We start from the raw sequence: 16,142 nt of genomic DNA on the forward strand, positions 1-16,142 counted from the left end.
TGTAGCATGTTTTCTTTTTCTTTTTTTTTACATTGAACAACATTCAAAATTCATCTAACATTTTTTTTTTTGCTGGAATTTGTTAAATAGGAGTTTTACGTTTGTCTCCTTTTTTGCACTGGCTTGTATGAAGTGTGCATGCTCAAAGGCCATTTTCATAGGTTTGTCTTTGTACTTCTCATATATACCCTTGCAGTCACATGTTAGGCTTATACCTTTAGTTTATACACACTTCATGGCCTCATGCCCTTGAACAATCCAGCCTTGTCTCTTTTCATTCTCTTCTCCTACAAGTCACATGGGGTCACGTGTGAGGGCAGTCATATGATTTCATCACCTACACGTAGGTCACGCTCGCATACAGTACTCACACACTCCTGTTCATACAGTACATGCCCTGTTTCTGGATCCTCCTGTTATTAATGAACATATCTTCACACATGAACTGTCTGTTTATGCAGGCGCACACTAGCTAACAATAAATATATACATATATATATATATATATATATATATATATATATATATATATATATATATATATATACGTATATATATATATATATATATATATATATTTGTAAATAGGTTTTGCCGTGATGGATATCATCATGGAGTCAGGAAGACCTTAAAGGGTGACAAGATAAAGGCTTAGCATCCAGTATCCTTTAATTTCCCATTTGCTCTGTGGTCAGAAAAATCCTCTTGCTCCATACTGTATGATGTTTACACTAAGTGAAATATTCAAACCCAGGGCTACATGTTTTTTATGGCTGTTATCTTATTAAATTTGAGAGATAAAATTATGACTCGAGAAAATAATCATAAATTGACTGATTGATGAAAAAAATCCTTAGTTATAGCCCTATAATGACCATAGAACAGGGCAGATTGGTAACTGGAGGCCAACCTTGAGACTAATTGAGACTAACTGATCTTTTTGTGGAGAACCAGGAAGAAACAGAGCTCATATGTAGTTCCTGAGGTGGAAATGGAAGTGGCATGGACAGCAAAGAATTAGCGTCCATTTTTACAGCAAAAATCAGTGATGAAAGCTTCTTCAGCTGAACTGAGTGATTATGTATCTGTGCTTGTGTCGTCTGCCTGAACTTGCTTGCATCTTTTGTCGTCTGTGTTTGTCAGCTGACTCCTGTGACTCATCTTTTCCTCTAATTGCCGCGTCGTGATTGGTCCAGATGGCTCCGATTCAAAGGCTGGACTCGGGTGCCTCCCTGTCCTAAAACCACAGCATTCCAGCAATGCAGGGCTCCATGACATCACTGCCTGAGGAATGAACTGGCCTAAGAGTTGTGTGTGGAAAGTGACCCGGCTAACAAGGAGGGACTGGGTGGTTTAGACGGCTCCCATGAGGCCTTTTCAACCATCAGTCAAAGGGGTCATTTAGACAGAATCAGCCGTTTCGTTTATTTGGTGTGTGTGTGTGTGTGTGTGTGTGTGTGTGTGTGTGTGTGTGTGTGTGTGTGTGTGTGTGTGTGATTATGCGCGCAATGCCAATTTTCTTTGAGAGCAAATAGCAGGGAACTTTCCATCCCTTCCAGAGTGCAGTTAAGGCTCTGTGGTTTTGTTGAGTGCTTACACAATTCGATGGGTTTCCTACTTTCTGCTGAGGAAAAATAAAAGCACATACATTATGAGTGAAGTTGTGTAAGCCATGCATACTTTCTTTTACAATTCCCATCTAAAGTTCTCACATGGTTTCATTCAAACAGCCATTTGAATTGTGCAATATTTCACTAAAAAAAATCAAAGATTTGAGAAAAGTCCTTAATCATCAAGCAATTTTGTGTTGCAGATCTTTTTTTCCTTCTTTCCTGTCCCACTAATCATCCCCCGACACTTCACATTTACCTAGTGATCCCCTGGGAGGAGGCCTGACCCCTAATGTATGTAACGTAGTTAAAACCAGTTACACAATACAATGACGCATTATGCATCAGTGTCAACAATCTGATAATTATATATGTAGTGCATTTAAGAAAAATGTTGAATGCCTGACATTTAATGATAATGGAGTATTTTTTTTTACAATTGGTATTGATACTTATACTTAAGTACAGGTTCTGAATACTTCCTCTAGACACACACACATAAACCCACAGAGGTTATTGAGAACATTCATCCCAGGCGAGACCTAGTCCTCCCACTGCTTGCTCAGCACTGTGTATAAACTGGGAAGCACTTCAGAGGGGTGCTTGTCTTCACACTGTTTGAAAACCTGGAAAAACCATCACTGCCTGTGAACCGTAGCAGTTCTTCTCCTCAGGAAGTGCCTGAGAGAACCCGAAGGACCATTTTTCACAGCTTGGTGAAGTCCACCTCAGACTGAAACAGCAGTTGAGTTTTGTTTGAGTAAAAGAACGATTTTAGGGACTTAAATTTTCAGCTACACATTTCAAGCCTGTTTGCATATTTTGTGTGCATCCATTATGTTAAAAAAGTCGGTTTTGAGAGGGAGCAGCTGGAAATATCCATGCACAGTGTAAGGAGAAGCCACTTAGCACTTTGTACCTGGGTGCAAAGCCAAAGCAAAAGGGGTGGGGGATTTTTTTATTGAGCTCACTCTATAAGTAGGTGCAGCTGGAGAGGGGAACATACAAAGTATAACCTCTCCTGATGCTATGAAATAACTTTCTCATGACCACCCTCTCTCTGGCCTTAACTCGTTTTCCTTTCCACTCCCTGTTTCCCTCTTGTCTTTGCCAAATGTCCCTCAAAGTGAAGTTTATAAAATATGCATTGTCTTTGGGAATTTTTTTAACTAATTGAATACATACTGTAGTGGGCTACAATGACACAAGAGCACAGAGAGGACAATGTCGATTGCAAGTGGAAAAATTGAGGGTAGGGGGGGAATAATCCAGAGAATATGAATGGCAGACAGTGTAAAGTGATATGCAGACAGACGACAAGGAAATGGGAGGTGCAGTGAGGAGGCAACATAAAGAGTGAGTGTTTGAGAAGGAATTATCAAAGAGGGAGTTCATATAAAACAATTTATTAACACGTTGAAAAAAGATGAAAGAAAAGAAAATGTAGACACGGCTTTTATAAAAGGAATGTGTGACATTTCTATATGATACATAAAGGAGCACATTCAGGCATCTCTGGTGTTCTAAAAGCAGCTACTGTGCCAACATACATTCATGTAAACCGAAGCCTTTTTCTACACGGTGCACTGTTTGAGATCTGATCAACATCTGACTGGCTGGGAGGAGGATGAGGAAATTTAAGCAAGGCGAGTAAATGTAAACCATGCATGAGGCACAAAACAAGGGTATTGCATGACAGTCTTGAAAATGTTTCCTCATTCCCGCTCATAAACTCTGGTGCAGACAACATCCCCTGCAGTCATTGTCTGAAAGAAAACAGTGACAAAGGGACAGAGTATTAACTTTTGGTGGCGGCACACACATTATTAAGGGTTATGTATTGCAACTAATGGGAAAAAAACCAGCTATAAAGTCATGAATTGGTTGCTGCGCACAAAATAATTACCAGTATCAGTTCTCCATCGTTGGTCAGCTCTCTGGTCCACGCTGTTTTGGGCCCGTCGCCTTTCTGTACAGTCTGTTCACAGCTAATCTTGCTGTCTGTTTCCCACTTAGGAAAACTCTGCAGGGAAACATATGCATTGTTTAAGTGCGTTGGATCCTATAAAGTCATAGCAACGTTTGGGTTTTGTCACAACTGAGCTCCCATCTGCCGATCACTCAGCATGAAGAGATGAAGAACAGATCCACGTATTATCACCAGCACTGATTCTGGATTTGGGCTGAAATTGTTTCCATATGGTTTCTCTCGTGCATATCTCTGGCTAGTTAGTCTGTCCTTGGCCAAGATCTGGTACACATACATTGAAATTATACAGGAATGTTATACGGGATGTGTACCGTGCAGGGACGTCCATCCACCGTGGTCTCATTGAAGGACTGGCCCACGGTGAAGGAGACATGGGTGGTGCGGACGCTGGTGGATGTCTTGATGGACAGACTCTCATCCTGCTGGGTGATTTCCACTGCCGGGCTGGAGGCCGCTCTCACTGCAATCTTCCTCAGGAACACATTCACACCTGCTCACACACAAACAGGACTACCATCAAACCACCAAACTTCATCCAGAGCATGTTATATGTTCTTACTCGGGTTTCCTTAGGCAAGGCAAGGCAAGGCAACAAGGCAATTCAAAGTGCTTCACATAAAACCATTAAAAGCATCAAAACATAATGCAAAAGAAAAGGAGATTTAAAAACAATTAAGAACATTCATTGAAACATTAAAAACAGTCATTAAAACACTAAAAAGCTGAAAACAGTGCCTTACCGTCCATGCAACCAGTTTGAGTTCATCCAGTACAACATTTTCACTTTAGGTAATCCATCAAAATTAATCTTTCAGCAACTTTAGTTTTTTTGACAATGTTACAGTATCGGTGTGCGGCAATGCAGCTGCAAGAAGGGAATGTTTGGACTTTTTTTCCTTGCTTGGCAGTCATTGAAACTTTGTCATCTGATATCTGAGCGTTACACAAGTAACAATTTCATGTAATCCTTGTGACAATGTCTGTCTCTGCTTATTAGTTGTCTTTTCAGTTTGATTTCCAACAACAAAGGTTAAGAATGCAATGCTTTTTGGCAGTCTGAAAGTTTTCAAAACAGTCTGTGCTGCTGCATTGCCACACAATAATAACATCACGTTGATGAAAAGAAAAATAAGGTTGTGAAATGTTCATTGTGTTTCATTTCTTAGTTGCAAGTCTCATCACGCTGACCTTTTTTTTTTTTTTCTTGCTCTACTGAATGAACTTAAACCGAGGAAATTGATCTAAGAATTTATGGTATGCTTCAGAAAATGGTTGCCAGTAAAACGGAGCATACAGCATTTGTACTTAATGTGTTACAACATGCAAAACCACTGGTATGATCTTTTAAACCACTAATTACTGTGACATTATTAAAGACATAGCTCATCCTCAAATTCAAATTTAGCAATTATCCACCCAACTCGAAACTCAGCTGGTATCATACTTGTTAACCCCCAGCCTTATCCCAAGTTGAATGAGATGAAAATGTGTAGTTCTTTAGCGTCTCTTTGTAGTTCTTTTGCTCTATAGGTAATATTTTGTGGTTGTTTTGTGTCCCTTCACTCGTTATGAGTTTTTTTAAATCTCTTTGCATATTTCTGTCTCATACGTTTCTTCATATATTGGTGCTGGGTCAGTAGAGATGTTTTACTAATTCAAAACAAACCACCTTTTGCCATTATTCAGGTGATCTGGACTGTCTTCAGAAACATCCAGACTACCCCACAAATCAGATTCAGGAGGCTAAAGGAGGCAACACACACACACACACACACACACACATACACACACACACACGCACACACACACACACACACACACACACACACACACACACACACACACACACACACACACACACAGCCATAGATTGGGTCAGGGAGGCCCAGGGCAGTGAAGGAAAGTCAGTCTCAGATCCGGCTGGCTGCTGGGGCCCATGTCAAGGCTTAGTTCCGTTTACACTGGCTCTAATTACAAACGCATGAGGAGGACCCGGCTTCAGATGAGTCTAATCTAACATTCCTCCACAGGCTATTTGTCTTCAGATTTTTAATGGATGCCACTGTCTGGCCCTCGCCTGACCTCTCTTTTTCCTGTTGTCTCTTATAACTGGAGTCCATAAAGTCTCGTATAAGCAAGACCGATATTCCTATGAACACTGGTTAGCAGGGCAGGAGCAAACCAATGTAACCACAGAGAGCCACTTCAGACCACTTTGGTTCTCCAGTTGACCCCTCAGCCAAGTGGATTTCCAGTAGATAATGCCACTGTCAACCTGATTGACAGGTCTTTGTGCAGAAGATGCCTCTTTTTCCTTTTGTAATCCTGTTTTTTTGCATTTTCACAATGGAGCAGAATGGTTGATGATAAACCGGATAACAGCAAGCAGCTTGACTCTAAACCGGCATCAAAGTTTGACTTTTTGCATGTAAAGCATTTTAATAAATAAGTTAATAAAGAAGGTGTGTGTGTGTGTGTGTGTGTTTGTGTTGGACATTTTTTTAAAGAGAGATTAACAACTTTATTGGGCATTTTTAAGATAATCAAATAAATAATCTGTCTATTCATAAAATGCCTCAAATGCATGACTCACCCAGAGCTTTCAAAAGATCCTCGAAATTTTCCGAAGAATTCATTTTCCATTTTCCTGAGAAATCTGTGGTTTTCTTCTCCATATCCATGTTTTTTCTTTTGCAGATTAGAAGCGGATTCTGACTGCAGACTCGCGCTCGGTGTCTCTCTGTCCCCCTCCGTTAACCGGTTTGCTCCGCTGCCTGCATCTGCGCCTCCATTGATTGGCCGACAGCTCGTCTGAATCTGATGCTGGTCCAGCCAATACAGAGGCCGGCGGCAGGGAGGGACTTTCCCCTTCTGACTGTATACCCTCCACCTCTGTCAGCATGGTGACAGATTTGGATACGAGCTGGAAAAAATGCACTTCCAGTAAGTCCTTTGATGTTTATGAGCAGCCGGCTCCGATATTAAGTGTTAATTCTATTTTTTTTCTCGAGGTTGGTATCGAGAAGTCCAGAAAATAAGTAGGAGCCTGAATCAGTGAGCAATTAAATGTTAAAAAAATGGATACAAACTATTATTAAAAACAAAACAAAATTTACACTAGACATGTGTTAAGTTTTCCAAGATCTGGAATGTGAAATTAGATATCAGGGTTAATGTGTTCAGCTCCAGAGTAGAGGGTTGTAATGCTGGTGATGAAAGAGAAAAAAGATAAGACTCACAGCTGGAGGCATCATCCCGGAACGTGCCATCAGCATTTTCACTCTACAATTACACTTTCAGAGAGTTTATTCTTCATTAGCTACAATCAGGGAGTACATCGGCTATCAGTTTTATTTACCCAACACATCTCATCATGTCTTTGTCTGAACGGGATAGGGGCGGGTTACATGTCTTTAGGGCTCTTATTTTTGTAATCAAAAACCTTCTCAGTGAGGTAAGCCATGTCATAGGCTATACAAGCATCCTGCTAATGCCTCAATTACTTCCATTCTGACATACCTGAGTCATTTATATTTAGGTGGTTTTGTTTATTTATATGATAAATCAATTACTGTATATGTAAGCACATGAACATTAAGGATGTACAAGTGCTTAAGGAATGACCAGCATTATGTTTTGGTAATGTGTTACGTCAAAAAGAAACATTACTAAACTTGTTACTTCATTGACTTCTAATTGGTTCAAAATGGTCCCTCTCTCTATTTCTCTCAAATCTAAGTTTACACTTCAGTCAAAACTGATGAAAATGCAATAAAAATGAATAAAGAGAAACAAGGAAACAGAAAGATTTGAGTGAAATTAGGTTAGGCCTTTAAATAAATATGCCTCTACCCTGCAGTGATCTAAAAACACTTGCAACTAGAAAGGCACAGAGTAACTGTGTTTATGGTTGCAGTGTAGTGGCTGGGAGGCGGATGCACTCAGTTTTGTTATCACCAAGTGACAACCTCAAGGGCCAAAAAATGAAGCCAACACGGAAGTGCAGTTTATGAAATGGCCACTTGAGGCTCTAAAAGCGAGTCAATCCCCATAGACCCCCATGTTAAAATACCCAATTTTACAGCAGAAATAAATATGTTTACAGCCTAGTACAAAAATATGTTTTGTTTCTCTATAGCTACTATCCCCGGTCATGGAGGTGAATATTTATACAACTCACCTGTAAACATTATATTAAGGCTTTAAGTTAAGCATAATTAAGGGCCGTCACAACCCGCTAGCTGTCCGCTAGGTGTCACCTCGGCTAATTATAGTCACTGAACTTAACTTATCTTGTCCGTGTTTGTGGTGCTGGTGCCTTTTGGAGAATTTGTCATGCAAATATCGGACGTATAATAAGGCTTGCTGTAAACCAGGCATCCTGCCTGCCGTTATGCGGGCGTTGGATGATGGACTGCAGCTGGATGATGTCTGTGCTGCCGGCATCCGTTTTCAAAGGGATAGCAAGAACTTGGCTAAACCCTAGAACAACTGTGACTTTTTTTTCTATTCATCAATCTGACAGAGCAGAGGACTGTGGCCAGAAAAGGGAGGAGGTGTGAGCTTTATGGTGAATAATGAACTTCATTGTTCTTTGAGCTTCATTTTGGCTCCTCAGAAACCTATGGGTGACGTCACAGAGACTATGTCCATGTTTTATAGTCTCTATGGTTTTAACTTATGGCCCCATACCTAAGAGTGGTGTGGGAGGAGTTAACAGGCAGCCAAAATAGTATCTTCTAGTAATAGTCTGCTGCAGTAGGGCGAGATTAGCCGTGGACAACACAGAGATGCACACTCACTCACTCACTCACTCACTCACTCACTCACTCACTCACTCAAGGAGATTATAATAAAGGTTGAAGACCTCTTGGAAGCAAATGTGAAACTGTTAAAGAAGTATTTGATAAAAAAAACCACAACTGACTCAAGTTACAAAGAAATAAATATGATAAATAAGAGTTTTTTTGTGTGAAATCAGTAAGGCTATGTTACAGCAGCCTGGCCTTTCATACTGCCTCAGAAAGCAGAGAGAAAAGGGATTTGCTTATGAATATTATGACATCATGTAAAGCATTGAAGGATTTAATGTCTGAAAATAAGATTTGTTGTAAAAAAAAGTGCATATAATGTCTGGTGAGGTGTCTCTTTCATGACAATAGGTTCCTTAGAAAACATATGCGTCTCATTTTGATATCCTGTGTTGCATAAGACATCCTCCTGTTTAAAGAAGGCAAACACTCCAAATGACTTGTAAATACTGAAGAGGAGCTGTGGGGTTTTTGTTTACAGTAAACTACTGATAGATGACACAAAAATCTCTTTTTTTACTTGATTTTTTTCTTGTTTTTCTGTCAAGAATTCAAATGTTTTTCGTTTTTTTTAATACGTCTGAATAAAGATATCAAACGTATACAACTGACAAATAGAACAAACGTTTGACAACACACTTAGCAGAAAACTTTTTTTTTAAATATAAAATTTCATGTCTTTAAAAAATTAAAATGGACAGTTTGTACATGCAGCCAATAACCTCACTACAATATGAGATGAAGATTCACCTTCTGCTCGCTCAGCTTACGTACCTCTAGCAGTGTAACTACAATCAGCACTACTCTACATTCTTGGAGGACTTAACGGTGAGTTTGTAATTAGAATCTAACACTTTGTGTTAGATCCTTACTCATCCTGTTGTTATGTCAGGTGATTCAAATAGGCCTCATTAATAAAGATGCCGCTGCTGTGCCACGTGCGTAAAATGCGCAGCCGCACCTCTCTCAATGTGGAGACGTCGATGCTCCTGGAAAGACCGGAAGCAGCTTATTTAATGAACTCAATGAGAAAAGAAAACGACATATAAACAGTAATGGTCGACATGAAGTTGCAGTTAAGACTCTGTGTCAAACTGTTGCAAAAAAGACGTGTAGTCCAGCTGTTGATAAGACTGGAGACAAACTTCTATCAGACAATATGACTGAGGACGTGGTCAGATGTGGACATGTCTTCATAGTCACATGTGGACTTGATCTCAGGCCTTTTTGCAGGCAGATTGGATGAAACTTCAGATGATTACAGAGGTGAGATGTGACCGTAAAAAACACGTGAGCACAATATGGACGTGAAGGATTCCACGGTTGTTCCAGAGGTCAAAAAAAGTTTTTTTAACAAGTTTCAGCTGACGATTTCATTCAAATTCTCGCTTCTACTGAGGACTTGTTGCATCCTGACAAAGACTAAAGACTTTGTAACATAAGGTTAATGTTTAGGCCTATCTTTACAAACTATAGGACTATAAAGAAGGACATAGCTTTATATTTATTAAATAGTTGTTATAGTGTAGGCTATAGATCAGTTTTTAACAACCGCTTTCGGGCAGCGATTGAAAAGGACATGTTGCTTTTCTCCTCTCCCTTCAGCGTGGACCCTGATGATGCTCCACCTTACCTGCAGCTGGAGCTGATTGAGCTGCAGTGTGACAACGAATGGCGCAGCTGGCAACAGCATCTCTGTCTCGTGCATTTTTACCAGCAGCTGGATTTATTACATTATTTTTCTCTGCATTTGACAAATCCCTGTAACAGGCCCATGCCCATGCAGGCGCCCGGGGAGCCACTAGGGGGACAGTGTCTTGCTCAAGGACACTTTGAATCCCAGCCAAGGATCAAACTGCCGACCCTCCAGTTCCCAGACAACCCTCTTAGCCTAGTGAGCTAGTCGCCCCAGGTTTCCAGAAATGCAAACAATTGCAAAAAAAATGCTAAGCTTGTTTGGCTCCACATATTTGTATGAGCAGACATTCACTGTTATGAACTTAAACAACAACCGCTTGAGGTCAAGACTAAGTCACATTTTACGCATGTGGGGATGGGGTAGAAGTGGGGATGGGTGAGGAGCAGAGAAAGGATGTTGCTTCCCTCTCTTCTACTTCCTCTCCTTCTCTTTCTTCTCCCTCAACTCCTTTTGTTTCTTTTGTCTTTTCAGTTCCTATTTTCTTTTTTCTAATTTTCTTTCCTCTCCTTCTTCTGTCTTTTCAATTCCTCCTTTTCTCTCTTCACGTTCTCGTTCTTCTCTTTCTTCTCCCTCTCCTCCTTCTCCTTCCTGTCCTTCTTTAGTGTCTTTTCCACCTCCTTCTTTGCCTCCTCCTCCTTTTTAAACTGCGCCTTTGCCTTGTCCGTTTTTTGGGCGAGCTCCTGAAGGCTGAGTTTATGTACCTGGAGGTCAACGTGCTTGATCTCTTCCTCCTTTTGGTTGCGCCACTCTTCCTCCATCTCCAGCTATCTGTTGGGATTTTGCTGGTTTTCTTGGTCTTGCACCTCTTCAGCTGAATTAAAATAATAATCAACAGTGAAACACTGAATTGAAATAGTATCAAGAACAGTGTAATATAACTACATCACAGTCTAGCTTGTTAACAAGTCTTATACACATTTATAGTTAATTTGAACTGCATGAACGTGAATGAAAACAATAAAGAGAGAGAACACCTTGAAAGAGGACTTGACTGCAGCATCTGGCTGGTATCCTCAATCTCTGATGACGAGTGACTGTAAAACAAACAAAATACAAAATTTAGAAACACAATGTTCTGAACTTCAGGAAAGTTCTATGACATGGATAAACACTTTAAAGAAGCATTAAGTGTGAAACTGTGGGTTCGCATGTGCCTCACACATGTTAACATATCAGTGCAAGTCTTTGCACACATGCTACACGATATCATCTTGCTTCAGTTAAATGTCTGTCGTTAACAAAGATGCATTTTCAGCTTTAATGTGACAAAAGGAAAACTTGTGACTTATACAACAACAAAGTCAGTTATTGTGTTTTAGCTAAACATGGCAATAATAAGCTAATACAACAATACCATAAGTTAAAATAACAGACTTTCCTATGTGATGAGCTGATTACGTTAGGTGAAAAAATTAAGCTAAGACAATGGACCACAATGGACTAACATTCAACAATAAAAAAATGTTGCTCATCTTGTGCTGTTCAATAATAGCACAAGTAAACACAAGTTAGGTTACTAACATTACATCTTAACACTGTAATTGGTGATTAACTTTATTTATGTTAACTTAACTTGCTATGCTGTTAGCTCGCTAACCTTTCTAAGGCTAATTGAGCTCGAGCTAGCTAACGTAACAGAGCTAGCGCCGCCAATATTAGCAACCTAATGTAACGAAACAGACCAAGTGAAACATTATCTGAGACGTTAACTGTTCAATAATCATGAAGACAATACTGGAGATTTAGAATTTCGGAATAAGCGTAACTTTACTTTGGCTCCTCGGTTGATCTTCACATGGCTCCAAAGTCATGTTCAGGAGCAGTCGGTCACGTCTTGTCACTCAAAAATGACTTTTAGGCAATGAACAGTTTGAATAATACAAATATTATATCGTCATTACAGACACATTAACCTACAACAGACAGTACGATGTAGATGGATCGTGACTCACTGAACTTGTATAGAGAGGTGTGTATCCACCACTTCACAAAGAATACTGTATTATGCTGATAAATTACAGTAGTCTGCTGTTATGGTTAATTGACGGCATTAACTGTTAATTTAGATGTGAGGGATGAACATTCAACTGTATGTTACAGTGTACAGTATCCCTCATGCCAGGAGTAAATAAAGTATCAAGTGCAACATGCTAATTAATCTAGTCTTGTATTATTAATCTGATCTTTTAAAAAAAATCCCCTCAAGTACTATCAGGGAGATGTATTTTAAGTATTAAACTCCCAATAAATGTAATTCCACTTGCACCCATTAGTGGAATACAATGTATTGGCAGACCCTCTCAGTGCAAACTTAAATTTCTTTAGGTTATAGACTCTCTTTCTTTCTTTCTTTCTTTCTTTCTCCCTCACATGCGCTCACACACTGCCAAGAATATTTCACCAAGTCTGGATCAGAAGGGATGCCTCAGGAAACATGATGCATTGCATTCACCCAACAAAAGGAGTCGTGATGTTATCAGCGCGGGTTGTCTCCAGCATTCCTCCCTGTGGCACCATGAAGCTACTGTACCCTATAGAGTTACAGCAAGGGCATTAACCTCATCGGGTAGTTTAGATAGAGAAAGCAAATATAAAAGCACTTTTGAATGAAAATTAGACATCCAGGGCCAGCATTCACAGCTGGCTGACCTCAGATTGAGAACACACAAAGGACAACAGCAGCTCGGTGAAGAGAAGAAGAAGAGGAGAATGGCCCCGGTGAAAGGATAACACTGGACACCGCTGGCCCTGTTGTTGTGACAACGGATGTAGTTTCATTAATCTGTGATTCACCTGAAAGCAATCTCCCTAAACTATGATAACTGCTGATGGGTTCCCCGTCCTGTAGAGATCTGCAGATGTGTGTTTGTCTTTCTATTTATTCACTTATTATTGTTATTTTATACATTCATTCATTTAGGAGAATCAATTTCTTGTCATAAAATGTACTTTTACGCAGGCATTTATTAGATATTGAAAAAGATCAGACCTGCAAACAAAGAAGTGCAAAAGGTGACAGGATACAAAACTAAAATCAGGTGGAGGGTTCTGGGAGCATTCTCCCCCTGGAAGAAAATATAAGTGATTTTAATTATGAAGCCTATTGGAGCATTTGTTTAGATTTTAATAAAGAGAAAAAAACATCTTGTTTCAATGAATAATATATATGTATTAAATCATTGAACTTCAATTATTGATTTATTATTGCAGGTAAATGTGGAGCCAATTTTAAATTATTTTTATAGTACTTAATACTTAACATACTGCTGGGTAGCTTGTGAATTTTGCCCTGGGGACCAATACAGCCTTATTGGCATAATAACATCATGAGCTATTTTTTTATTATATTTTGCATAGGTAATATGAATCTGCAAAGTCACTAAAGCTGTCAGATAAATAGTGCATTTTCCTCTTAGGAGTAGTAAAGTATAAGTGGGCCTAGCTCAAACTTGTGCTTAAGTAGGCTTAAAGTAGCCCACTTGAGTAGCCTACCAGTAAATGTAGGCAATAGTTACTTCCCACCACTGGTAACTGGTTTGTAAAAATGCCATAAAGATAGCTTAGCTAACATTACACATCAGGAAGGTGGCTTTAAATAGTCAGCAACACTATTTATCGGCCTTCAGATGTTAAGTCAAAGTTTGTTCCCTCGTCGAGTAGCAGCCCACTTTCCTTTATGTTAAAAATAAGTGAAAGTAAATTATAAGTAAATTAATATCCACGGGAACAGCTTTTCATTTTTATTTGATATTTTGTTTTTTTCCCCAAATTAGCACCTTTGTATAATTACCAAAACAAACAGCCAAATATGATATCAATGTCAGCAATGTCATCTTGAACATGTAGGAACATGTACATGAACATGTATGTACCCTCTACGCACCATCACACTACAGATGTCCACCTTCTTCAGTATCACCTTGTGAGTTGGTGAGGACGAGTCCAGCCAGATGAGGATCGCCTATTCATAAATTCCGTTCGTGCCAACTATCAACTGCAATCTGGAGACGGTCTCTGTAAAACCCAGCCATCTGTATGAGGCCCGAAGGACCACAGACCATTAGGGGCAGCTGGAAATCCAGTGGATGTACGGCTCCCCAGCACCAATCTTTCAGTTGCTCTCCCGCAAATAAGTGAGGTTGTGCAAACCACCATGTCTCAACAATGACCTGAACTGCACAAACTGAAAACCTGTGCCAAGCAACGCAGTGAGAAAGATCCTGCAGCACAGCGGACCGACTCAGGTGAGGATGACAATGATGATGATGTTGACCAAGTCGTGGGTGACATGGTGTCTCAGGAATAATAGATTGCATTGTCCTTACATTGTGTGCAATGCACTGAATGCAACTGTCCATGTACACATTAACACAAACAATTTTTGACTGAGAGACGTGGCAATTTAGTAGACCCAATGTAGCATAGTGTAGTGTGACATGTCTGTTAGACATGTTTCTACATGTAATACTCACAATCAATAGTCCCAGCTAAGAGTTGTCTATTAAACACTGGAAAAATAGGGGAAAAAACTGGATCTAAAGGCTACGGGTATACCTGTTTATAATTTATGGCCAATGCTGCATTTCATGAAACATGCCAAAGATTGATGTAGTCGTACTGCAATGAAGTAGCCTATATATCTCAACCCAAACAATTTTGGGTGGCATGCAACAAACAACACGTGTTAGGTGTATTAAAATAATGAAATAAGCAATAAAATGGTCTCATAACGTACACAAATATGTGTTCCCTTCACTTTCATTTGGCTCTACACAAATTAAATAAGTTATTGAGAAAAATAATAATAATTTGTAAAAAATGTATCCTTAGTTAGAAATGCATGTAACTTAATTATCGCTGTGTATTAGATGAAAGTTACTTCAAACATTACTCAGGAGCTTATTACAAGTATCTGTGGTTGGCCAGTAGTCCAGACACACCCCAGGGAAGGCACATTCCAGGTTTTGAACGACAGCAGTCTATTACTTTAAGAGGTAGTAACCACTAAAAAGTCACCCGTCAGCATGACCAATCATATCCTGAAAACTCACCTCTTCAAGAAGTACTACCCTGAGCCTTCCACTCAGCACTTATTGTATTCATATTAGTTTGTTGCACTTATGGTATTGTATTAGTTTGTTTCTGCACTGTACTTTTGCTCTGGTTTATGCTCTTAGATGCTGGTTTAAAAAAGGAGATGCACTTATGACTTCTGGTGACTAGTAGTTCTCTTGAATACCTATGTTGAATACACTTATTGTAAGTCGCTTTGGATAAAAGCATCTGCTAAATGACTGTAATGTAATATAATATCCAAACATAATAATAATAATAAAGGGATGTAGAGTCATTTAAAAATGACAGATAGAATTTGCCAACCCACATTGTAATGGTAAGTTAAATTTTGGGTCTGAGCCAATGGATTAATTATCATTCTAGGGTGACAAGTTTGCAGGTATAATTATAGTTTATCATCGGGTGAGTTCAGTTTATCCACTGGGAAAGAGTTCAACATCAGTACGTTTTCTTTGTTTGTTCCATAGGTTGTGCAACTGTGTTTGTTCAGAAGGAACACCAAGTTCAGACAAAATGTGATTTGCAAAATGAGTTGTTGGTGGCACAATAAGATTTAATGACATGTGTTATTATTCAGATATTTTCTCGAAGAGAAGGGTGACAGGTGAGAACACCTGTATCGACAATCCAAAAGAGCAGGGTGTGTGTTTATGTGTGTGTGTGCGTGTGTGTTTGTGTGTGTTTTTATGTGTTTGTTTCCAACAGCATGGTACTGTTCTTCCAAAATACAGCAACCATCCATATAATTTATCATTGTTCATCCTCTTTTCTGGAATTAAACAAAGAGATAAGTTAGAATTAAGGTTAAATCTAGCTAATTCAATTAAAGTCTAGACAATTAGAAAGAATAACATATAGTTTAGATATTATTTGTATAACTGCTTTTCTCTTGAGTAGATTAGAGTAAGCTATGGTTAATGCTATACCTGCCTAATAATAGCAAATATTTACTGACT

The 16,142-nt window shown here is 39.3% G+C and overlaps 1 protein-coding gene across 1 annotated transcript; it reads right to left on the reverse strand.

The window, feature by feature from the left end:
• Nucleotides 1-3,000: 3,000 nt before the first annotated feature.
• Nucleotides 3,001-6,366, reverse strand: crabp2b (cellular retinoic acid binding protein 2, b). The gene is made up of 4 exons (XM_068710621.1): nucleotides 6,194-6,366; nucleotides 3,912-4,090; nucleotides 3,517-3,633; nucleotides 3,001-3,376 (listed from the first exon to the last, which is right to left on the reverse strand). The coding sequence occupies exons 1-4, from the start codon at nucleotides 6,279-6,281 to the stop codon at nucleotides 3,326-3,328; spliced, it is 435 nt and encodes a 144-aa protein (XP_068566722.1). The 5' UTR covers nucleotides 6,282-6,366; the 3' UTR covers nucleotides 3,001-3,325.
• Nucleotides 6,367-16,142: the final 9,776 nt, after the last annotated feature.

Source organism: Cebidichthys violaceus, unplaced genomic scaffold (assembly GCF_023349555.1).
Source record: "Cebidichthys violaceus isolate CVI_PGR_0920_01 unplaced genomic scaffold, fCebVio1.0.p SCAF_16, whole genome shotgun sequence".
NCBI classification, from domain to species: Eukaryota; Metazoa; Chordata; class Actinopteri; order Perciformes; family Stichaeidae; genus Cebidichthys; species Cebidichthys violaceus.

Coding starts and splice junctions, on each gene's coding strand:
- crabp2b (XM_068710621.1), bottom strand. CDS start 6,281: ATGGATATGGAGAAGAAAACCACAGATTTCTCAGGAAAATGGAAAATG. Junction 4,091..6,193: donor GGATCTTTTGAAAGCTCTGG/GTGAGTCATGCA, acceptor GTGTGTGAGCAG/GTGTGAATGTGTTCCTGAGG. Junction 3,377..3,516: donor ACGATGGAGAACTGATACTG/GTAATTATTTTG, acceptor GTTTTCTTTCAG/ACAATGACTGCAGGGGATGT.